Source organism: Electrophorus electricus, chromosome 4 (genome assembly GCF_013358815.1).
Source record: "Electrophorus electricus isolate fEleEle1 chromosome 4, fEleEle1.pri, whole genome shotgun sequence".
NCBI lineage: Eukaryota > Metazoa > Chordata > Actinopteri > Gymnotiformes > Gymnotidae > Electrophorus > Electrophorus electricus.
In genome coordinates, this window is record NC_049538.1 from 21301636 (window position 1) to 21326282 (window position 24647).

At 37.9% G+C, this 24647-nt stretch overlaps 3 protein-coding genes and 1 long non-coding RNA gene across 4 annotated transcripts; 1 reads left to right on the forward strand and 3 right to left on the reverse strand.

Annotated features, from left to right (window-relative positions):
* The first annotated feature begins 5389 nt into the window (after nt 1–5389).
* Nucleotides 5390–10048, forward strand: tspan3a (tetraspanin 3a). The gene is made up of 7 exons (XM_027008765.2): nt 5390–5607; nt 6929–7120; nt 7270–7344; nt 7610–7711; nt 7837–7989; nt 8135–8218; nt 9088–10048. The coding sequence occupies exons 1-7, from the start codon at nt 5545–5547 to the stop codon at nt 9178–9180; spliced, it is 762 nt and encodes a 253-aa protein (XP_026864566.1). The 5' UTR covers nt 5390–5544; the 3' UTR covers nt 9181–10048.
* On the reverse strand, nt 6970–7299 carry LOC113576595. The gene is made up of 2 exons (XR_003410534.1): nt 7216–7299; nt 6970–7104 (listed from the first exon to the last, which is right to left on the reverse strand). It is a non-coding gene; the product is annotated as an uncharacterized LOC113576595 (long non-coding RNA).
* Nucleotides 9238–18738, reverse strand: pstpip1a (proline-serine-threonine phosphatase interacting protein 1a). The gene is made up of 15 exons (XM_027008764.2): nt 18650–18738; nt 17521–17621; nt 17356–17430; nt 17158–17192; nt 16949–17055; nt 16550–16612; nt 15628–15732; nt 15163–15208; nt 14792–14871; nt 14045–14143; nt 13850–13946; nt 13602–13689; nt 13372–13454; nt 12375–12469; nt 9238–11911 (listed from the first exon to the last, which is right to left on the reverse strand). Exons 1-15 carry the CDS (start codon nt 18680–18682, stop codon nt 11774–11776), a joined length of 1245 nt encoding a protein of 414 aa, XP_026864565.2. The 5' UTR covers nt 18683–18738; the 3' UTR covers nt 9238–11773.
* rcn2 (reticulocalbin 2) lies at nt 18136–23841 on the reverse strand. Its single transcript, XM_027008766.2, has 8 exons — nt 23493–23841; nt 23231–23368; nt 22383–22485; nt 22029–22225; nt 21819–21932; nt 21585–21678; nt 21239–21381; nt 18136–21135 (listed from the first exon to the last, which is right to left on the reverse strand). The coding sequence occupies exons 1-8, from the start codon at nt 23520–23522 to the stop codon at nt 20992–20994; spliced, it is 963 nt and encodes a 320-aa protein (XP_026864567.2). The 5' UTR covers nt 23523–23841; the 3' UTR covers nt 18136–20991.
* Nucleotides 23842–24647: the final 806 nt, after the last annotated feature.

The following is a 24647-nucleotide window of genomic DNA, read 5'->3' on the forward strand; positions in this document are numbered from 1 at the left end:
TATCATCTAGCCCAATAATTATTCAGCATAACGATGAGCCTGCCCTCATTTAAATATAAGTATACTTAGATAAAAGCAAGCTAATACATCTGTTTCAGAATAGGAACAGGAACATTATACAACTATACACCAATATAATACACTAGTATAATTTTAGAGACTGTTACTATATATGCATTACTCAGAGCTGTCATTCTAGCAAGTCTTTCTCACAATATAAATCAAATTCTGTCAAAATAAAAGTCTGGACTAAACAGTGTTATTCTGTATATTGCTGGCAGTATGTAACTTCATTCATAACCAGGAATCAAGAAATTTGGAATTGTGACAGCCTATGTCATTCCCATGTTGTACTGCAGCACCAGGGACACACTGCAAGGTACTACACTGCATATTTCATCCAGGCCTTGTCGGGCTGCTCCTTTAGCTGATGGTGCAGCATAGAGGCACTGTTACCAATCTTCATGTCACAGGACAATGTATTAAAACGCACATGCACAGCAGATAGAATTTGTCATGGAAAATCTCCAGCTCTGATACACTTTAGGAGGGGGAGTTATAGGTAGGGAAGCCAGTGGGAAACATTCCACAGCTAAGACCACTCTACATTGTCAGGATGACTCAACATTCAAAAGCATAGACCTCAGAAGATGACAGCTGATCACACAATAGGTTAACGAGGCAAATAATTTTCAGACATCCAATTTTAATTAAAGGTGTAAATGAGGAAAGAAATAATGTAATGGACAATTGTCAGGTTACACTGGTTGTGTTGAGCACAAATCTTTCCCTGATATGTGTCAACAGTCGTTGTGGGCAAAGTGCTCTAAACATGATGGAGAAACATGAGTTTACTTTTTTACATTGGGTTTCACTGGCATCATTTTAATTTATATGTACATTTACTCATCTGTATGTAGGGTGTGGTGGAATTTTGAATAAACAGCAAGTCAGATGTGATTAAAAGAATAATTTAATAAAGAAAATAAGACATACAAAAACACAGCTGTGTGAGAGCTAATGCTCTAAAGCGAAAGCTCTAAAGGGGTAGACTGACTCTATTCCTTATATCTAAACTTCACATCCCCCAGGGAGGGGTGCTCGGTTATCCTATTTACCCGTTTCCTGCTCCTTATCGCGCTAAACACTTTTGCACATACCAGGATGCTCTGTTCCACCAGGACAGACACAGTTTGCTAGTTCCTCTTTATCAGCATTAGTCACACGACACATGCAAGATCAAGAAGCAGCTGATTCAGCAGTCGTTTTGTTCACACAATATACAAAGACAGAATGTGCAGACTAAACTATTCATATAGGATTACATAGAGAAAGGATTAACATGATTATATATGAATCACGTGATAATACATGATCGAGTAATAATTTCCATCACAAGGGAAAGCTTGGATGGAATTCTGCACCATGTGTCTGTTGCCGTAGCTCCAGGACCAACTATGACCAACCTCCCACCTTCTTCCAACCTGTGCCGATCAAACGCCCTCTGGCTTTCTTGTACAGGCTGCAGGATGGTAGATTGACTGCACAAGAGTCTGCATGGCCATGTGGGGCACCAACAAACAAAACAGCTGGGTGAAGAAGGTATCAGGAGATGAAGGCTGATGGTGGACCACTACGTCTGAACTCTGTTTGTCAGGACAGCTCTGTCTGCCTTCACCATCCTGAAGAGGGCTGAGATAACCCATTCATACTGCTTCTTCAGGAGATGGTCCTTCTACCTCTCAGGAAACTTGAAACCATTGAGGAATTAAATAAGAAGAGTCTGTTATTGCATTGTTTTTCTTTAGCTGTTGTCAGTGCTTGTTGCTAATGTATGTTGTTTAAATCTAATAATAAAACAACACAGGTGTGATATTCTCACCTCTTAAGCATCACATGAGACTTCTGGAAATGTGAGCAGGGACAGGCACGTGAGACTGGGGCCAGTGGAGGAACTGGGAGCATGCCATGTTGATTGAAATATCAGAGAACTCTTTTTTTGTAGCAATTAAGATAAAAGCTTTATTAGATGACAAAATTGTGTTAATTAAATGTAAAAAAGGTAGAGATGAATGAATAATTGAATTAATGGATAGGTAGCTCACACCAGTGAAACCCAGCAAAAGTGTTATGGATTGTTTTATTCAGTAATTATTTGATCAAATATGATCAAAAGAAACTATTGACTAAAATTTGAATAGCTGCATGTGTGTACCCAGTTTTGAAACTTAGCAACACCTACCTTGAGCATACACTCAATGAATGCCTTATGAGATACACCTATTATAATATACTATATGATTTTTTCCAATTGTTCACAGTAAAACTCAAATGTGAGAATCCTTTTTATACCCACATTTTTAAAAAAGCCCTTGCATAAAATACGAAACATCTACCATGCCTTAGTTCGTTTAGGAAGAGTAAGAAAGAACCAAATTCCACAGCCACAATTCCACAAACACAACAGGTTTGAAGTGCCATTTTTATAATTCCATTGCACCTGTTCGCTTTAGGAATTCCGTAGGGTGTGAACAGGCATAAAAACAGAGAGGAAATCAAGTGTGCAGCTCATGGCACCCGTGAAATAGCATTTATGAAAGAAAATTGGGGAAAAAATCGTTTGTATGCGCAATTTCTTTTTAGTTGTTTTCATTTTCATGAGTGAGTATTTGATGCCTCCTAGTGACCATCAAGAGAAAATGATACATAAAAGAGTAATTTGCATGGCTGTTAGTGTTTTAGCAACATGTCCAGAACGTGATTTTACTACTAAAAGACCACACAGCTATGAATGTTATTAACTTTAGAAAGTAAAGTTCCATTCATTCAATTCACTCTGCATCCCCAAGCAACACAAGCTGTTTGGAAAACTGCACGCTCATGCAAAGTTTTGTTACTGATTAAAAAAAAAGAAAAAAGTATTTTCAAACTAAAAATGAAAAGTAGGCTAGGGCAGTAGAGGTGGGCCAGGCTTGAGGCACTGTGTGGCACACAGACAAGCTACAACCATTCCACTGCCCATCAAGTAGCCCTCAACCTCTGCATTCCACAGGGAAATGCTCTTGTAAGCCATACTAGATGCTAAAAAATATTCAGTATTTTTTATGCCTAGCAAAAGATGGAGCCAGCTAGTTATTTCAGACACTACAAATATTCAGCATATCTTAGTGAGTGCAAATAGTAGTGTGGTTTCCATGATTAAGTGTGCATAACTCAATTTAATCCAAGCTGAATTGTAAAACTTCCTTATTTCAGATGAGGGTCTGCCTTTTGTCCTTCATGTGCCAGAAGGTTTCCAGCAACTGGTGCACAAGCTCTTTGGTCTCCTGTGCGCTAGTGACTGTGCCAAACCTACAGATTTGCAGTCAGCTTACTGATGAGCAGTCCACATGTCCATCTGGATGAATAGAGCATGTGCTACCGCTCTGGACCTCATTGTCATACAACATTCCTTGATCACATACAGGAATGTGGGGGATGGACTTCAGCTTCATGGTAGCATTTTATCAAACCAAACAACCTGTCACCCTGAGACTGAGTCTACAGTCATGCCCAAAGGTTTTGAGACTGACAAATTTTGGCTTTAATGATGTTTACGCCCTCTGTATTTAGATCCTTTTGTCAAACGTTTATATTGTAGAGTGAAGTAATTAAGCATTTCATAAGATTAACTTTTTATTGACTTACACAGTTTAAGCAAAGACTTAATAGTGTTGACCTTTCTTTAAGACTTCTGCAAGACTTCCCCTTGGCATACTAGAGATCACCTTCTGGGCAAAATATTGACCGACAGCAACCCATTCTTGCCCAATCAGTGCTTGGCATTGATCATGGTTTCTGTGTTTGCCCACAGGTTCTTAATGGGATTGAAATCTTGGGAGTTTCCTGGCCCAAAATTTCAGTTTTCTGTTCACTGAGCCACTTGGTTATCACTTTTGCCTTGCAACATGGTACTTTGTCTTGCTGGAAAAAGTATTGTTCATCACCAAATTGCTCTTGGAGGATGTTTTGATACCATCACTTATTCATGCCAGTGTTGCATGAGAAGCAACCCCCACACATGAATGGTCTCAAGATGCCTCACAGTTGGCATGACAGGACTCGTTCACCCAGGTAGCGTTCACCTTTTTTTCTCTCCAGTCAATCATTTGTCCAGTTGTCCCAAACAGTCTGAAGGGGGTTTCATCAGAGAAAATAACTTTACCCCAGTCCTCTGCAGTCCACTCCCTATACTTCCAGCAGAATATCTGGCCGTCCTTGACATTTTTCTAGGAGAGAGGTGGCTTCCTTACTGTCCTTCTTGACACCAAGTCATCCTCCAAAAGCTTTCTCTTTATTGTGCGGGAAGATGCACTCAAACCTGCCTTCTGCCATTCCTAGGCAAATTCTGCACTAGAGGTAACCTGATCCCATAGCTGCATCCTCTTTAGGAGATGGTCCTGGTGCTTGCTTGACTTTCATGTGCACCCTGAAGCCTTCTTCACTGCAGTTGAACCCCTCTCCTTGAAGTTCTTGATGATACAGTAAATGGCTGATTAGGTGCCATCTTATGGCTGATTAGGGTGGTGCCACTACCACCCTTTTAAAGCAACCAGTCTGCTCTTCTAATCAGCATGACAGTGATATCAGCCGCCTTGTCCTCATTAATACGTTCTCCTGAGCTAACAAAAAGATCAATGAAATGATGTCAGCAGGCCATTTTGTGGCAGGTCTGAAATGCAGTGATTTTTGTGATTACATTAATTTTCATGGCAAGGAATGACTTTGCATTTAATTGCAATTCAACTGATCACTCTTTACAATCTAGAATTAATGCAAATTGCCACCATAAAAATTGAAGCAGCAAACTTTGTGAAAACCAAAATTTGTGCTAGTCTCAAAACTTATGGCCACGATTGTAGACTCCTTAAATGTTGGAAATTCTGTTTTTGACCCATTGTTTCATAAAGTTTGTGTGCCCAAATACTACATTTTAAGGAAATTGAATTTTGAAGTAAAGTACAGGTATGTCCTGATTATGTATTAATAAAGTGCAAAACTGGGTCATCCTGGAACATTAATGTATAATTTTAGTTTACAGTTACCTCGTTGTATTTGTGGATTATTAGGTTTTGGATCATTGATTTATTTTTATTAACATTTATTAGCATTTATTGATTGCCTGTTTGTTTAACTAATGTTATATACCTTGAAAATTATAAAGATCTTGCTTACCATATTTATCTTTTTGACTGTTGTGTACTTACTTATTTTAGCAAGGACGATTAGTTTAGCGAATAACTGACACGCCGTAGTGGTCAAGCTCTGCTAAAATCACAGTGCGACTCCATGTAGCATTATGTAATGTTCAGAAAAAGTAGCAGGCTCAACGTATCTCGTGACCTCATCCAGCAGGCTGCTGCTTTGGTAGCGCTGGTACAGAGAAGGACTGGATCAGACACAAGAATACCAGGGCATGGACGCCAGGGAATTGCCAGCCATTTTATAGTTTATAGCAACCAGATTATTGGCTACAGTCACGTAATTGTGTTCCATAATTTCATAATGGGTCAGTGCGGTATTACTTCTTCAAAGACTGTGCTGGTCTTCCTCAACCTTATTTTCTGGGTAAGGTAAATCGATCTCTAAATTTTGAATGCGTCAGCTTGGTGGTTAGCTAGCTAGCATGTACCGAAAGTGGTAGCATCTACGCAGCATTTTTTTCCTCACAGCTACCATTAGCTGGGATCAGTCAAATAGATGGTTAGCTAGTTAAATGTACTTAACATCCCGTGACACAATAGCTAAACAGAGCTGATTGCGGCATTATTTTTTTTCTAAAACGTTAACATGCTGTTGAAATATCCGTTATTGCGTGCACCCAGTGAATCGTCGGCTGTTGTCAAAACTTTGCTAGAATAGCTAGCTATCTAAAATAACCTAGTTGTGCTAGGTTATTTTAACCCCGGTGGTTTTCAGATGGTCTTTGTTTACTAACCCTTAAACCAGAGTATAACAGATTAATGCAGGTGCAATTGTGTGAGATTATACAGAAGATACTTTTTTACTTAGCTAAGGTCTTCTCTAAGCCTGCTAACTATATAACGACACACCTTTATTGCATCTTAACATACATATGGCATATGGTTCTATATATGGCAAATTAAATCGCACTCTGATTCGAATACATTTATTTGTGATTTATTTGTATTCAATGTAATATTTTTATATTTTTATTTTAATCAGATAATCAGAAGAGTATTTGAGTAGCTTGCTAGTATTACGAGAAACTTGCCTGCACATTTCATGTAGTTAAGTCTTACCACTTCTACAATTAGACGAGGGGGAAAAAGTATGCCTAGATACTCCTTTGTGTACTCATTTTTCTCAGACCGTAGTTGATCCAGACCACCAACAGAAGAGATCATGCTCTCTCAGTTGGCAATAAAATCAAATAAATTCATGGTCAAACTGGGTAACTCAAAGGGATGAAAAAAAGTAGGACAACTGGCAATCCCATCTTTTTGAAGATGAGCAGTGGGATCCCAAATAATCAGTTTTGTTGAGTGAGAATGTACAGGTCTCACGTGTGTTACGTCTTGGGTAAAAGATAATGATTAATTTTCAGTACTTTTTGATAGTTGTAGAGAGTTGGCGCTGTGCGTTGGTGACTTTAAAAAAATTAAATGTATTTATCCTACGGACATTTTTTATCCTACTGCCTTTTAGGCTAAGTTGAGGCATGTTATGCTTGTTACCCAGTTACCCTGAAAAAAAGATGAAATAACTATATCTTAGCAGCTTTTGAACCCAGCTTCTTTTATTGAAAAGATATAATTGGGAGATGGTATAACACAGCTGCTGATACTATGACCATAGAACTTTAGCCATAAATCATACCATGCATCTAATTTTTAGTGTGGGGCTCTCGCATGCCATCTCTCCACAGGCTGCTGCTGGGATTCTGTGCTATGTCGGTGCCTATGTGTTCATTACGTATGATGACTATGATCACTTCTTTGAGGATGTGTACACCTTGGTCCCCGCTGTGATCATCATCGCTGTCGGCGCTCTCCTTTTCATCATTGGCCTGATTGGATGTTGCGCCACAATCCGGGAGAGTCACTGTGGGTTAGCCACGGTTAGTAAACGCTCTGTCCATGTTCCCCTGTCCACATACTTGTTCATGCACTTAATCACAGTTTTAGCGTACCTGTTCATGTATCTCAAGCTTACCTTTAGCAATGCTAAAAGGATGTTGAAATTGTTTCCTGAATCATTCCCTTCCAGTTTGTCATCATCCTTATGCTGGTGTTTGTGACTGAGGTGGTTGTGGTGGTTCTCGGATATATTTACAGAGCAAAGGTTAGTCATGCTCAAAAGCTAGTCATTATTTTCTGAAGGTGGAGTTGCAGTGCTATCTTTTGTGAACTGAATGTCTCAACAGGTCTGTTATTCATGACATTCTTAATTATGATTGTTAACAAAATTAAACTAGTAATACTCTCATTGTTGATCCATAATTATTCTGTACAAAAGGGATTAAAGCTATGTTGAAAACAGCAGAGCATTTGGGAGTGCCTCAGTGTGAGGGCAAAATGTAGTAATGCATAAGACAATCATTTCCTAGGTGGAAGAAGAGGTCAATCATTCAATCCAGAAGGTGTACAATGAATACAATGGCACAAACAGTGATGCCCCCAGCCGTGCTATTGACTATGTGCAGAGGCAGGTGAGACTGTTTGGTGTTTACATTTCACTGAAAAGAGAACTGCTGTGATACATACATACATACATACATTCTTTGGCATGATGCTGTTAATGTATTAATTTGTTTGTGTACTGTTAATGTTTAAGCTCCATTGCTGTGGAATCACAAACTACTCTGACTGGAGGAACACACGCTGGTTTAACGAGTCTCGGAACAACAGCGTCCCCCTGAGCTGCTGCAAACCCACTGCGAGCAACTGTACTGGTGCCCTCACCCACCCAGGAGACCTCTACCCTGAGGTAAGAGAGTGTGTGTGTGTGTGTGTGTGTGTGTGTGTGTGTGTGTGTGTGTGTTTGTTTTCTCTTGTTGTTTTGTGTGTGTTCATTATTTCATGTTCATTATTAGCTAGATTTATTGGAGAAATTGTTTATTCTGAATTATTAGGGTTGTGAAGCTCTGGTTGTGAAGAAACTGAAGGAGATCATGATGTATGTCATTTGGGCTGCGCTGACATTTGCTGCAATTCAGGTGAGATGTCAGTCTGTTTTGATGTCTGGGGCAAAAATACAATTACTCTAACTTAAAAACATCAGACTTATCTCTTTACCCTTTCCTTGTGTAATATCTAATGGTCAGCATGAACTGATTATTTTAGTTCTGACCTCAAGAAGAGAGTCATTTTGTGTCTACTATAGCCCAGAGTCATTAAAGAGCCGTTACATTGACACACACCTAAATGTGGTCCAGAGTTTGTGAATAATGTTCATTGATTCTAGAGGATTAGTTCTACTCCATGTAAATTGATCGGGTCAAGTCTAAATTATTAACATGGTAAGAAACAGGTCAGTATCCTGGGCTGTGGGGTTAGGTTGCAGTATATAAGCTTAAGTAATTTTGGTTGTTTTCAGTCATTATTTCAATTTTTTCAAAACATTTCTTAATGAACAAATAGAGTATTTACAAAGCCAGATCAGGTCATGGCTAAAGACATTTAACTTATCTGTCACAGATTTATTTGGGGTTTTACATGTTTTCAGGCTAAGATAGAATACACTATATATTTACAGACCTTTCAGAAGGACAGTATTTGGCCAAGCTATGAGGAAAGATGAACTTGACATCAGTTATTTACAGAAGTTGGTAACTCACCATCTCCAGGAGAAGTCACTTATACTGCTGTTTTGTGACATTGGTTAGTTTAATTATCATAAAGAATTCTAGGTGCTTTTTCCCGCCATGATGCTCTGCGTCCTTGCTGACCAAGCATGGTGGTGCCTGTGTGTTTTTTGTGAGGGTGGGGTCACTTGGGCTGTCCTCAGCAGTACAGAACAGTTTTTCTATATGTATAAAAAGATGCCTAAAAATAAAACCCCATGTTTTCCCTGTTTTCTGTCTAGATGCTTGGGATGCTGTGTGCATGTGTTGTGTTATGCCGTAGAGGCCGGGATCCTGCATATGAGCTTCTGATAAGTGGAGGGACATATGCATGAAGAGGAATTACTAAGGGAACACGATCACACACACACACATACAGGGCTCAGGGTTCTGTCAGTGTGTAATGACACACTGAGCTTATACTCTTTCAGCTGTACAACTTATGCAGGGTTGCACACTCTGTGCCCTGGTGATGGGTGAAGCAAAATTAATAGATTTTTATTTATTTGTGTGTTTCTGTACAAATTGTTACGTTTTATTTTAAATGTGTTCTCTCCAAATAGAGAAATTGTGATCAAACATTTTCTTTGTTTCTTAATGCGAATTTTCTTTCTTGCATCGTGTGTGTAAGATTGAGCATTTTGGCTCACATGAAACATGGCATTATTGTATGAACAAGAGAATGTGGAATTTATTCTTTCCTCATGTGTTTATTTGCACTATGTGTACGGCTATGGAATATTTTATTACCAAGTGTCATTGAGTTCGTGCTTGTGAATAAATGGAAAGGGATACTCTTATGTATAAGAGGTTTGTTCCCTTATCACTGTCTCAGCTATGATGCCGCCCATCAGCAGAAACCCTAACAGTGTAAGACAGGCCACTGGCCTTCCAGTGAACTAGTACAATGGTCTCAATCTCACCAGAGTAAACTAATAGAATCAGTAAATTCAGTCTTCTTTTTACACAAAAACTAACGGTTTGTGCAATTTAATTCATGCACTACCTAATGTTCTAAATGATTTTATCACATTTACTTTTCTCTCCTGCCTTGCTTATTGTGTGGAGTTTAGAATTCTGGCAAGTTTGTAGATCTTTAAGTTGGTTTGAAGATCATGTAGTGATGTAGAACGATATTAGCGTGAAAGGAATGTAAATAGGTTAAGAGGAAGAATTAAAAAATTAAACGTAATTTTGACATCAGAAGGAGACATTCGTGTATTTTTCACAAAATTATGCTTCTCCACTTGAAAAAATAAACACGCAGAGTCTGTGCATCATTAGTAAGCTCTTAATACTTTAATTAGGAAATCAATGACTGCTTGCAAATATGTTAATATGGCTAATGTTTGTCTTAGCTTCCATTCATTAATTAGTATTTTGGTTGAAGTATTCCCTTTACCAGTACTCCTAGAAGCAGAGTTGGAGGCCAGCTCTTCCCTGGTCTCATCCTCTTCAGGAACTCCCTGGGATTCACAACTAGACAAAGCAGCTTGACATCCAGAGACATGATTGTTGTTGGGCTTTTGTGAGGGCTGCAAGCCTAGGCAATGAGCTTCAAAGAACCATGTTAAAGGTCAGGCCTTTCCCAGGAAGGGTGATGTAAAATTACCAAGCCCAAGTCTGACTTAGGTGGAATTTCAGGACATCGATAACTAAAGGACTCAGTATTTGGCTATAATAAAAGGCTGGTAGTGCATAGATGAAAGTAATGCTAAAACTGGTGCCATTGTGTGTATGTACAGTCTCAGTGGTTTGCATATAGTGGGTTATCTAAAGTAATACTCTAGGCTGAACAAGGTTGCATAGATGAAAGTAATGCTAAAACTGGTGCTAGTGTGTGTGTAGATTTCACAGTCTCAGTGGTTTTGCATACAGTGGGTTATCTAAAGTAATACTCCAGACTGAAAATCTCCAGGCTGAACAAGGTTGTGATTAAAAAAAAAAAAAAAAAAAGCCAGTAATAGGACACTGTTAGGCCATACCCATCTATAAAAGTATAATGGCATATGAGCTTCTCTGTCCCCATGTCTGGTAAAAGGGTAAGCGTTTTAGGGTGATGAATTCAATAGAAAGCACCTGTAACTTCAGCGCTCACTTTAAAATATATTAAGCTTGACTGCATCATACTTTAATTTTTAATGCTGATAGATGAGGTCAGAGGGTGTGACGATGCTTGTATCAAATTCCTGGGAAGATTTAAACATGACATGCTATCCTGTAGGCATGGGGTAAGTAAATAAAACATTTTGTATGGAGTATACAACTTTGACTATATATGTGTATAAGATACAAATAATTTTATTTCATATCATGTGTTATTACAAACAGACCTAAATAATGCCCAAGTGATGACTGCTGACTTGCCTATCTATTACATGTTCATGCTGACATATACATTGTATAGTCATAATTTTCCTGCATTGCAGCTCCCCAAAACTGTAGTGTGGGTCGTCCTCGTCAACAACAACATGTAAAACTCACCTAACTTACCAGAATAACCTCACCAGTTTTTAAACATAGAATGGTAAATATGCATGCAATTTACAAATATTATTACAATATCCTATGACATTGTTGTTCAGGACACATAATGACCTGCATGTATCTGGATCTTTATTTTATTTTATTTTTTACCTTTTATCCATTTTAAATACATTCTTTTGGTCAGGAAATAAATATAATGTATGTCCATTAATAAAAGTACAATTATCTACTTACAAACAACCATGTTTTATTAAAGGGTCTTACAACAGGAGTCTAGGGTCTAGGATAAGATCCCACAGAGATTTATTCATGCTGATATTTGTCATGGCTAATGTTCAAGGCTGATCCAAACACACTAAGAATACAAGTTCTAATCACCTCTAGAGGGTGCTTCAGCCCATGCAGGACCTTGTTGAGGTCTAGCTCTGTGGTGAATTTGTTTCATGTCTTGGTGAGGCTCAGGTAGGAACCAGGAACGAGGCCACTCCGGCCGTCCTTCTGCACCGTCCACCAGCCGTCTTCACCCTGCTCCACCACCTGTAGCACCTCTCCCACTGAGATGGAGAGCTCATCTGCATTCTGTAGAGAGGCACAAAACATTTTATTCAGCCATTTCTTTGCTCATATACTGTACATTTTCAGCAAATCTGCCAGAGATATAATACATCTGTTGCTTCTGTTATGTCATTAATAAAGAGAAACTAAATTGATGTCATGCAGTAATCACTACTCGTCACTAGTACTACAATAGTGTTTTTTTATACTCAATGCTTTTTATGGATTACAAAATGTTGTCTGAACTTTGAGTAAGTTTGTCCATGTTTCAGCCTTCTGTCTTTTGTTTAAAATGAATGAATACTGATCCAATGTTCCTGAAATTAGGAATCTCAAACAGCATACAAATACACACTGCATGTGTTTTTGGGAGTTCTTGGTAAATGTCCCTTCATAACTTAGGCCCAGCTACCCTTTGAAAAATACCTTTCTAACAGCTATTTTGAAAGAAATTATAGAACTGATCTCACACAACACTACAACCAACCTGAGCAGTGTAGTCATACAGAGCCTGGTACTGCTCCCCCTGGCTGTCAGTTTTATTTGGAAACACAGGAATGGAGGCATACAGTCCATCTGATTCTGTTATAAATTAGACATAAAAGGGGCATAAATGAATTCTAATGTTATATTAAAATACACTGGAATATATTGGAATCCTGTATATACCATCATGAGTTCTGTTAAAACTTTGTGGTGGACCAACGGCATCCTCAGGATCCACCACAAATAAGGAGTGAAAACCTGAAGAGGTCGGTGATAACTCAGTGGTTAAGGTGTTTGGCTTGTAATCGGAAGGTTGTTGGTTCAAGCCCTACCACTGCCAAGTTGGGCCCCTTACCAAGGCCCTTAACCCTCAATTGCTCACGTTGTACTCAGTTATGATTGAAAGTTGATTTGGATAAAAGTGTCAGCTAAATGGTCTTCATGAGCTTTCATTAACATTTTGTGGATTTTTCTATCATTAAATTACATGTACAGCATTTAGCTGACACTTTTGTCCAATGCGACTTACAATTATGACTCAGTACTATTTGAGCAATTGCGGGTTAAGGGCCTCAATTATTAAGAGGCTTGAACTAGCAACCTTCTGATTACTAGTCAAGTACCATAACCACTAAGCTATCACTGCCCCCTTTCCACAGGTAAAACATTCCCTTCAGTTGTTATATAAAAATAGCAGAATCTTTCATGACCTTTCCTGAATGTAGCAACAGATTATGTAAGTAGGATGTAGAAAGTCTAACCACGAGCTCTATTTTTATGTTGCAATATCCTACGTCAAATCATAAGGGAGCATCCAAAATACAGCTGTTATGTTCATGCAGGTGCATTCAGAAGCATTACGTGCAAAAATGGTAAGTGTAATGGAGTAGTGACAGGAGGGCACAGACATCATTCATTATATTAGTGACATGAAAACAGAGCCCTTCATGTTCTATCATTGTCATTTATTGGCAAAATTATGTTCACAAATAACATACCTGCAGAAGGAGCTAATGATTGTGAAGAGTCATTGGTGGTTTTGGAACCACTGGAGCAACTGCCTTGCAAGAGACTCGAAAACCTAAAAACAACCCAGCATAACAGGCTACATTTTTTTATTTTAAATATAGATGTGCATGAATCTAATGAAACACATCTGAGGAGAGTTCACTTATGTATATTTTGGAGCAAAACGTTATTGACTCAAAGTCATGAGTGGATTACATACTTCTTCATCACCCCTCCTGCAAAGCGGGCTGTGCCATTGCTCTCTCCTGAGCGCTCTTGGTCATAATAGTATTCAAATATGATAGGTGCTAGAGGAGCAGATGGAGAAAAACACGTTATAGAACTAACAGCATTTGCCCAACTTAAAAACGTTTGAATCTGAAATAGAATGGAGGCACACAGACTGGACTGTATTCTGTAGTATACTGGATGAAAGCAGAGGTCAGTGCCCACTACTAAGACACTAACCAGGTGGACTATTTCCTAGCCTTTTCATCTCAACGAAGCTGCTGATGTCTGTTGCGATGTCACATCCTTCCAGTACTGTCCGCACTTCCTCATAGCACTAAAAAAATACAGGTCTATAAAGATCACTTTATATTTATCTACACAAAATCTTATATAGTATTTTGGTTTGATAGGTTTAAAACAGAATGCACCTACCTCATCATCTTTGACACACTGCATTGAGAAGTGGTTACAATGGACCCATATAGCATTTCTCAAAATGTTGATACGATCGCCCTCCTGCTGTTGAAAGACCTGTAAAAGTCAGCAAGTTTACTTGCTGAGGAGCTTAACTGACAGACAAGAAATGGCCCTCAGGCCTCAAATGTCCCTGAAGCCACAGGTGCGATATTTGCTGTGGTCTCCCTGGGTTAGTGGTGGTATAATAGGGTAGAGATGTAATATTCAGTGAATCAAGGTCAAATTATTTTTAAACTTTTTTTTTTCTTCAGACAATTCATGAGATAGATTAGTATTTGTAACAGAGAAGATTATAGCAAATTTACACATACTGAAGTAGCTCACTAAACAATGTACAGTGCACGGTGATATAGCAAAGCTAATATTAATATGATCTGATAGGCAAAACATTTAATTTACATTTACGGCATTTAGCTGACGCTTTTATCCAAAGCGACTTACACTTTTGACTGAGTACCACTTCAGCAATTGAGGGCTTCAGCAATTGAGGCCTTGCTCAGGAGCCCAACAGTGGCAACTAAGCAGTGGTGGAGTTTGAATTGGCAACTTTTTGATCACTAGTCAACCACTAGCTTAACCACTGAGGGAGCTAAAAAAAAGTATGTCGTGCTCCTTGTGGTTTAGTGATGCTAAATAGTGTTGGCTGTCCTAAATGGTGTTAGCTGACAGGTGAATGCAAATGTGTAAATGGTCTAACAATACCTCACATGTGCTCTCGTGTGTAGTCTCCCATTCCTGTCGAACCTTGTCCAGCTGATCGATGTTTGACATGTACTGTTTCTCTGAACAACAGAGATCATGTTTGACATGAGTGTAAGCATTGGTGTGTACATCAAAGCCAGTTACACTGAATTTAGTTCATTTCTAAGAACTCTAGCAACTCATTTGTCAGTGTAATATATGGAGATTCTAGCTGGATATTACTTCCTCTACTTCCTCTGTTTGTTATGTTTACAGCATAACAAGAGATGTTCCATTGATTAGAAATGTGTTCTTTCAGATCTTTCTTGTGTTACAACAATTCAGGAAAGTATTACAATTTGGCTGGAGTGCAAACAATAATGTGTTCTCACCTGTCTCTCCTGCAGCTTCCCTGCACTGCTTGGCCTTGGTTTGTATCTGTGAAAGGCCCAGGGTAGTTATTATGAAAGATATTTCAGGCTACATGTTACTACATGTTTGCATATGATTTAAAAAGCAAATGCAAGCAGGGCAGCAAAAAAAAAAAGCATTCCTTAATGTTTAATATTTATTCTTAATGTGTGTTTGTTTTTTTTATCAGACTATTTAGGTTTAAAACAACCCTTTGCATCTCATCATAACAGACATCTGCAAACTATGAAAAGTATCTTTTTTTTTTTACACAGGATATGACAAAGTTGGACATGATGCAAAGCTTGTTTGTACTTAAAAACTCCAGGGATTTCTGCTGCAAGATAGACCTGACTAGCAGATGTTTGAGGTTATATTTCAGAACTTTCTGCCACACCCTAGAGAAACAGGGATTATAGCAGAGCCTATAGGTAAATGTGTTTGACCTTTTCAGCCTGTTTGGGGGTAGTGGCTGTGGAACTGTTGATCTTTTCAGCAGCCTGCTCAGCTTCATCTGCTTCTCGGCACCTCTGCTCATAGGACCTTTTTGACTGTGAGAAGGAAAGAGCTTAAGTGCTAAATGGGCCACTTATGTCTCTGGCTTAAAGAAACCACATTGAAAAACAGCTAGGTACCTACTCATTTGCAGTGTAGTACATAATTGGTGTTATTCAGATGCTTCTTTTAAAATTCAAAGATTAAAACTAATTTATGCAATATACAGCAGTTTGTTCCATGCACTAGGGCAATGCTATGTAGATATATGCTAATGGATATTGTTGTGTAAGATCTCTAACTGTGTTTTAAGTATGTGGATTAAAATACAATCCAGGAGGTTGTGAAACCAAACTTTAATAAGTAATATTAAGCAAGAGGTGCAATGTACATAAGAATAAGGACACCCAATAGAAGTCTATTCTGAGGAAATTACAAGACCTGAGAATTAAGGAAGCCTAACATTGTGAAACACAGTGTGTGTTTGTAAGCGTGCATGTGTGATATATTTATCAAGCAGAGAAGTGCGACTTCCTGGATGAAGTTTTGAAGAGCCACCCTCCACTGTCCGCATACATGCACATTTTTACTGTTGCATGGAAATTGTGCACCCCGATTTAAATCACTCTACAGTGCACCTTCCTCTTCCTGTGCTGTTGCTTGCTCATTCTCTCATTGTCACAGCTCAACTAGCATTTCCTTGAGCTCATAACAACCAAAGTCAACAAGCATGTATCTTTGCATGTAAAACATAGGGACCATTGGAAAACAAGCCTTTTTAGAAGTGGCAATATTTTTATCTTTTTTTTCAGGGTAAACCCAGATTTCACGACAATTACTAAAACAGTGTAGGACATACAGATGTTGACTCACCTCCATAGTTTTCTTGTAGAGAGATACTTTGGACTTCTGAACTTTTTCCATAATTCCTTCAAACTGCCACAAACGTTTTTAAAAAAGCAAATAAAACTTTTAGTATTCTAAAGTTATTGGTAGTTATGAGCACAGGTATTGGAAAAATAATAATTACTTTTTTTTTTTCCATATTAGATTAATGTTAACACACTAGGACTCTAAAAACAAAGTTTGTTCTAGAAAGAACTACTGGGGGGTGGGGAGAATTAAAAATAAATCCTGTGGTCTTATAAGGCTGGTAATAGAGAAGTCTCTTCAGTGTGGAGAAACAACCCTCCAAATGCAAAAAAGGTTTAGGTGCAGCAGATTTGTTTGGTTGAGTACAGTTTATACTGCATACTGAGATATTATAAGTACCTTTTTTCGCTGCTCTTTCTGACGCTCTCTGAACTGCTCCATGCGCTTGACTTCTTCTTTTAACATCCCAGAGAGGTGTATGTGCAAATTTCCAATGCTCTCGATTTCTAATAAGAATGATAATTCAGTATCAATGACCATGAAGAAGCTAGCTCAAGAATAAAAACCAAGTTGAATGCCATCACAATAAATATTGTTTTGCCACTCACGTGCTTTCAGCTGGTCAAATGATGCTCTTAAAGTACTATAGGAAGAATTGAGATAAAAAGGTATTACTTATATAAACAGGTATAGCTCACCTAAATATTCTATTTGCACACTATCAGGCCTAAATTTACATCAGCTTGCTAAACAATGGACATCTATTTATGGCATTATCAATTATATCTGACTTTCTGTACACTCACCCTAGTTCACTTTGGCCTCCAGCCTTTCGTGCAATAGTGATCAACTCCTTTCCATACTTCTCTTCTGCTACTGCCCTAGGTTGAGCAGAAGCCACCATTGACCAAGAATTATCCACTGGGTATAGAATTTTGTTTTGGAAGTCAAAAGAATGAATGAATCATCACCTCATTTTCAAAAGTTCCTCCATGTCCTTGCAAGCCCGCCGACCATCATAAAGCCTTTGGGTGAGGATTTCATAGCCAGCATTACTGGTGAATTCAGTGCCCTAGCATCAAAAGAGAAATTGTTTTCTCTAACCATCTCTAGAACATGTAACTGTATGGGAATCTTGCACTTAGCAGGAAATTCATGTCCAGAGGATATAATATACAATTATATCATTAAATCCTGATTATCACAATTATATTGTTCTAAATCACAATATTACTTTTTCTATACTTCATGTGTTATGAGGTTATTTATTTACAATTATGGAATTTAGCTGAATTACTCATACTGGAGTCAACAGGAAAATATACTTTTCCAAATGTGGACTAGACAATTAATCTTGTCATACGATGTCTGAATCTCATCAATTTTTCACATAACTGTGTTTGATTCTGTGCTTTTGTATGCCTCTTGCTGTCCTCATTTTAAATCTAACAGTGGGCTTTTACCACAGACCATCCTCTCATACATCGATTGAAACATGTTTGTGAAGCAGGACCTATGATGCAAATCAACCAAGAAGCTCTCTATATTGACCTGAAGATTGCTGCTCTGACAACTGAACTAGGTCATGCATTTAAAACCATTTTTTAATCACAGTGATAGCACAACAGTTCACCACATCATCATCAATACATAACATCAGTGCTTTCTACTTCCAACAATGTCATCAGAATCCCGCCACTCTTAAATGCAATTTAAGGTGAAGCATTATTTTCCATCACCTTTTCATTACTATTTCTATGCAGATAAAAAGGATTACCTGTTTATGAGTGTTTCATTTGATAGTGTTGAAATTAATAATGGACATCAGAGGAAACATTTAGGTTACAAAACCCCCAATCTGCTTGAGAATAGTATAGTGAAGATATTTGAACTTGCTGAAATGCGTTAAAAGTAGCTTAGAGTCCCTCATAAAAGGTATCCAAAACAATTATCAAAACTCAGTTATGTAATCAGATGAATGTAAAGTAGTTATTGTGGGTTGCTGCCAAAAAAAAAAAAATCTTATCAATAAATAAAGCTTTATGAATGCAGATTGAAAGTCACACAGATGTGCAGCAAGGACGACACCAGCTCACTTACCCAGAAAGCATTTTTGAATTGCAACTGTGTCATCTCGTCCAAATTTCAGGATATTTTTGTAGGGGTTTTTTCCACCAACACTAACAGGAATATAAACCCTGCAAACAGTTCTGCATTAACTGAAAAATATTATAGTACAAATTCCGTAATAAAAGGCATCGGAAAATACACAAAGCAAACCAGAAACTTCACAGCACTTCATTTGTGATGCATTGTGGACTGAAATAAGGAAGAACTTTTCTATGATGTCACTAACCACAGAAAGGGTAGTGGAAAGATAACAGCTTGATTCACTCAACCTTTGAATTGTGGATAGGGCAAGACTGAAATAGTGGGGCTTTTAGAACTTATTAAGTATCAGTGAATTGCACTGAAAACGCAGGGTAATAGCACAGTTTGTGTGTAATTCGGATATTTAAAATAACTGCCAGACACCTCTGCAACCATAAACCACACTACAGCCCATTCTTCACACCACCCTGGTAGTTACACAATGCTTTGACTGTTTTGACTTTATAAATGATTTATCACTCATTTTTTTTATACAAGCATTCACCAAAGTATAAAGTTAAAAGAAGACCATCAACATCAAGTACTGATATTTCCTTCAACACAACCTGCACAAAGTAAAATATGTCTATTACAGTAAATTATACCAAATGGAAGCACCTACACCAGGCTTATGTAAATGAATGTAAGGCTGTGAAATAGACCATTGTAGGGGTTTTTGAGACATGCACCTCCCCATTTCAAGGATTCGTGAAATCATTCAAATCCATTCCAGTGGTAAAGACCAGCAGCATGTGGGGTCTTCATGCAGGCTTTCCACTCTGCAGATGGTTGTCATGATCTGGGAAGCCATCCATGATTGTGGTGATTATTTTTAATGAATTTCATACTTTAGCCCTAGAATACTGCACCCTACATCAACATTGCTACCCAAAACAAAACACAGTATGTCTATTTTATGCATTTTCTTGTTTTTGGATGACCCAAGATGTAAAACAACAATACTAATCATAGTTTACACTTATATTTTAGTGAGTATAACAGAAGATAATCTGGCAACCAAATATAAAAACAAGGCTTTTAAAAACATTAAACCCCTCATAACCACTGATGAAGATTTAGATGGGTCACTTCTCACCACTACTGCTTAGTGTAAGCAGTAGTGGTGAGAAGTGACCCGTCTAAATCTTTATAGACTGGGTAACAAAAAGGTTGACAAAAAATATTATGAGAATATTTTACTGTGAAAACTGTGAAAGGGGAACCATGTTTTGTGGTGCATGGTGCACCACAAGAAACTGAAATATGGGGTTGTGCATGGAACAATTTATGAAGTAGAAGACTAGAACTACTTCTGTTAATTACATCTACATCATCAAAGTAATAGTTATTGTGCAGATACAGCTACATTTTTGCAGTTTTAAGATTTATCTTGAGTTTCTTCTTAGGATGTAGAAATGTATAGTTGATAATGTTTGTTAACAAAAAATATGATAAGGTTATTCATGTCAGTTAACTTCAATCATCAGAGCTTGTTGATGAAAAAAATAGACAGAAATTATTATATTTGATATCAGGTATTAAAGTATTAATGTTACAGAAGGGATGCTTTACAAAATTAAAATTAACAAACTTGGACAACTCCATTTTTTTTTTTTTTATGTTTTACTATTTGTTTGTTTGTTTGTTCCCACGTTCAAACAAAAAAAATGTTCGGCTGTATCAGTACAACTGAGGTTTAGTCCACACTAACTGTGGGTAATTGAAAAACAGTTTTTGTGTTTTCAGTCCATTTTTTCCTTTTCACCCACCCACAACACCACCACCAAAGCTGCATTTTCAGAATTACCCACTTCTGAGACCAGATTTGAAACCATATGCTTTCTTTGGAGGAACATGTTATTTTATTGTGGATGAATGCAAAATGGATGAACACGTGTGTGGCATGTGCCAATTTACCCATGTTAGTATGGATTAGGCCTGTGTTGCTGAGAAATTCATCAGCAGTCATGGTATGATTAACTTTTAAAGGTTATGTGCTAGCTGTCAGCATCTAGAGGTGTGAAGTGCAGTGTGGCATAGAAAGCCGATAAGTGTCACACCTGCCATGCTGTTCAGAGTCAAATAGATTACTTTAAGGAGAAAAATACAGTTACCATATACAACCCTCATACCTGACACAGTAATATAACCCCTTGAAATACCTTTCAAACATTTAGTGCAGTACAATACTTCTAGTACGTCTAAATATAGTTCAGGTTTTATAAAGATTTTCACAAATGAACATTTCTCTCATGTAAAAATAATTGTAATTGTGACGATGACAAAAAATATTATAACTCATCATGTGACACATGAAGTTGTCTGCCATAGTCTGTCACTTCGCTGTTCATAAAAATGTCCTGGTTCTTCAAAACCTCCATTTCTGAGAGCTTTGCATCCCCATCCTGATCCATTTCTTTGATTAGATGAACAGCCTATTTATCAAAGGAGAATGGAAGCATAGCCTATCTATTAGGAGTGTTTGGTAATAAACCAAAAAAGGTTTGATTATTGATGGCTTGGGTGTTGTATACTGACCTCTTCTCGTGCTGAGCCATAGCTGTTGGGAGCAACCCACCGCAATTGCTCATCCCGATTCAGTTTGCCATCCTTGTCCTGGTCATAAAGGTCTTTAAAGCGAACCGTCTCCTCAATTTCCCACTGTGAGGGCTCATCACCTTCTTTGAACCAAGACAAATAAATCCATGCAAGCTCACCATTTCCAGACACTGACAGACAGTAGCTGCTAAAGCACTGCTATGAACTAACTTCAGTTTAATAAAAATGAATACTTTTATTTATTCATGACGAGTACTGAGTATTAAATCCTTTATTACATTGCAAAAAGACTAAAAAAGGCTTCTTCATGGAGCTTAGCCTTTACCATTTGCTCGGAGATCTCCAATGAATTCACTCAGACTGATAAATGCATCTTTGTCCAAATCGTACTCACTTAACACATCTTCAATTGTAAAGTCCTGAGGTGAAAATAGCGCACAACCAAATGTTTGAGCATGAGACAAACAACGATGCCATGCAAATTACATAACACCATACATCATTCAGATCAGTAGAAGCAGCAAATGCACTATAACGCAGTGCAGTGTCAGTAACTTACAGCCATGTGGTCTACTTCGGATGGATGTGTAAATGCAAGAAACTCTGGCAGATTCAAGCCTCGGTTTCCATCCACATCAGCAAAGTCAAATCGCCTTTTTTCTTTCAAATGAAGCTGTGAATAGAGTTAGTTGAAATAATATAACCATCAAATAATTAAAATCAGAAAATTAAAATCAGAAAATTATCAAATAATTCAGTGCTCAAATACAAATCTGAGAGATTCTTCTTCTGGGTCCTCAAGAACAGCCTTTTCATCCACTTCAATAGTGTGGCCATGTATCACCATGTTGTATTCATCCCAAGACACCAGACCATCACCGTTTGTGTCAAACCCTGGGAAACGTTCCTTTGCATCGTCCATTGCATAGCTTCTGTACACCTTCTGTATCCATAAAGTGATCTCTTCTGCCAAAGCAACAAAAAATGGACTGTAGCATTTTGAAAGAGAACTTTATCACACACTAGAGATGATCTTTTTGTAGTTTCTTGAAATCTCTATATCTTGCTCTTCCCCTAAAAATTGAATGAATTTCACATCACAATCAATTTGATTTTTTCTCACCTGTAGTCAGGTATTTGTCTGAGTCAGTGTCAATTCTCTTAACTATCTCCACCATTTTATTCCTCTGCTCAGTTGGACTCAGTTTCTTTATTTCATCCTTATCCTAAACAATGAGATATCGAGTGTTAATGAAACCTACAAATACCGAAAACTATCTAAATTTTATTTATTCATATAAATCAGGTCAATATCACCATATATGTTCCATAATCCATGCATTCTTGATACCACTGTACCTGGAAATCAGCAGCTTGACTATGCTTGTACCTTGTGTATGTTGTGCCTCCCTATGATGCCCTGTTTCATGAATAATCTGATTGAAGTTCACCCAGTCTTTAGTGCTTTGGGTTGTAACAGAAGCTAGAAAGCTCTAGAATGCATATATTGTTACTTATCGCTCTCTTTCAGTTAGAACAGACTGAAGATGCAGGCTTTTTCAAATGAAAGCAGTGGCTGGCTGCAACTAATTGAATCCAGGCTAATTTCTACCATTTTGCCGATATAGCCCAATTCTAAATTTATTAAAATGTGTTTTATTGTTGTACATAGAATTACAACATCCATAATCATGGCTGTTATCCCTTTTCCCATACTTATGTAGACCTTGAAATGATACAAATAAAATTCTGTGCTTTTCCATTCTTCAAATAATTTCCAATAGACTGTATACAGCTTTTGTTAGTAACCTTTCGAAATACAGTTGTCAATTGGATGGTTTTAAATGTAGGTTTGTTGGTGTTGTTTATGCAGCGCTTTTCAAATGCAGCTAAAGCATAGACGCACTGAGTACAGAATAAAACATTCCTAAACATTCCACAAAAGGTCCGAGATACATTGTCTATTCCTACCTCAGAGCCAAGAAAAGCATTTGCGTTATGTTCGTGCCCTGGGTAGCGGTCCGCCTCGACCGTTTTGTGGCCGGTGTCTCCTGATGCGCAGCACAACGCAAGGAATAGAATTGCGATTTCTGATTTCATATTCGTAATCTACCAAAGGAAAACAAACAAGATTTCCCACAGACCACTGATGGCAGTCTACAAATTACTTAAGTATGCGTAAACAGCAGCATAAAGTAAGAGAATGACAAACTGAATGACAAGCTGTACGTACACATTTAACAAAAGGTAATCTTGCATGCATCTGTAATTGCTATAGCCAGGTTATGCTCCAAACATGGCTAAACAGCTGATTAGACCAACTGAACTACGCCATATTAGCTAGCTACAAAACTCCAGTTGAAAAGTTTCGGATCGTTTCCAACTATCGGGATGTACGAATATAACTTTTACAAATGGAAAACTTTGTTACTGTCACACAATTTCGAGATTTAAAAAAACATTTAATACAATTTACAATAAATAACTTAACAATTGTTAAAGGACCATTCAGTAGCAACACATGCACAAAAATAAGATTAGCTAACTAGCATCTTGATTTTGATCAATGAACACCCATACAGGTCTACTTCGGTTCTGGTTGATATTACGTTACCGAACTGTACTGCCCCCTGTTGGCCTGGAGCACTTTTCTTCGATTGGCTTGATGACTTTACTACAGTACTGCACAGGCTAACGGTATCCATGCACGAACATAGCCCGTCTCCTGGTTAAGTAAGATATGGTAGGCAGACCCGTACTTTTGTGTTAAATAAAACAAGCAAGCAAGCAAGCAAACAAACAAACAAACAAAAAGACCAGTAGCTCACAGTTTACTTTGTGCTGCCGCATCGACATCAGGATATTTGTTTATACTGTCATACAGATACGTTCACAATCAGACAGACGATGCAGTATATGCATATATACTGACATAAATCTCAGCAGCCAGACAATAAATAGCTTTATAGACCTACAGTATTTAAACAGCAGTGTAACATGACAGTGCCACATGCATTGTTGTTTTGGCTCTCATTTGACTGATGCGTCTGCCTGGGGAATGGAATTTAAATAAACTGCACTGAAATGATTTTCTCTGGTGTCTGGTTCTAGACTTCAACAAAATAAGAATAGTGGGCAAATTAACTACACTGAGTTGTTCTGCAGGACTGACAGCTCAACGTAACTTGTGTATGTCGTGCTTGGTAGCAGAGCCACCATAGACTATTATGTAGGTGGTGATGACATATATTAGGAAATCTGCGTGTAACTGAACGAGTAGCTTTTGATACAGACAACCTTTCATCTGCCACAGGATGCACAGTCTCTGCTGGCCTTCTTTTGCAACAGAGTTGCAAATTATATATCACTTCAAGTCCCTGGAAGACGT

What these genes read in the sequence shown, in the direction of transcription:
- tspan3a (XM_027008765.2), top strand. Translation starts at nt 5,545, where the DNA reads ATGGGTCAGTGCGGTATTACTTCTTCAAAGACTGTGCTGGTCTTCCTC. An exon ending in GTCACTGTGGGTTAGCCACG is followed by an intron (nt 7,121 to 7,269) that starts GTTAGTAAACGC and finishes ATTCCCTTCCAG; the next exon opens with TTTGTCATCATCCTTATGCT. An exon ending in TGACATTTGCTGCAATTCAG is followed by an intron (nt 8,219 to 9,087) that starts GTGAGATGTCAG and finishes TTTTCTGTCTAG; the next exon opens with ATGCTTGGGATGCTGTGTGC.
- pstpip1a (XM_027008764.2), bottom strand. Translation starts at nt 18,682, where the DNA reads ATGACACAGTTGCAATTCAAAAATGCTTTCTGG. An exon ending in AGAAAGAGCAGCGAAAAAAG is followed by an intron (nt 16,613 to 16,948) that starts GTACTTATAATA and finishes CGTTTGTGGCAG; the next exon opens with TTTGAAGGAATTATGGAAAA. An exon ending in CACACGAGAGCACATGTGAG is followed by an intron (nt 14,144 to 14,791) that starts GTATTGTTAGAC and finishes TGACTTTTACAG; the next exon opens with GTCTTTCAACAGCAGGAGGG.
- rcn2 (XM_027008766.2), bottom strand. Translation starts at nt 23,522, where the DNA reads ATGCATGCAAGATTACCTTTTGTTAAATGT. An exon ending in CCGAAGTAGACCACATGGCT is followed by an intron (nt 21,679 to 21,818) that starts GTAAGTTACTGA and finishes TTTTCACCTCAG; the next exon opens with GACTTTACAATTGAAGATGT. An exon ending in TGGAGATCTCCGAGCAAATG is followed by an intron (nt 21,382 to 21,584) that starts GTAAAGGCTAAG and finishes CTTGGTTCAAAG; the next exon opens with AAGGTGATGAGCCCTCACAG.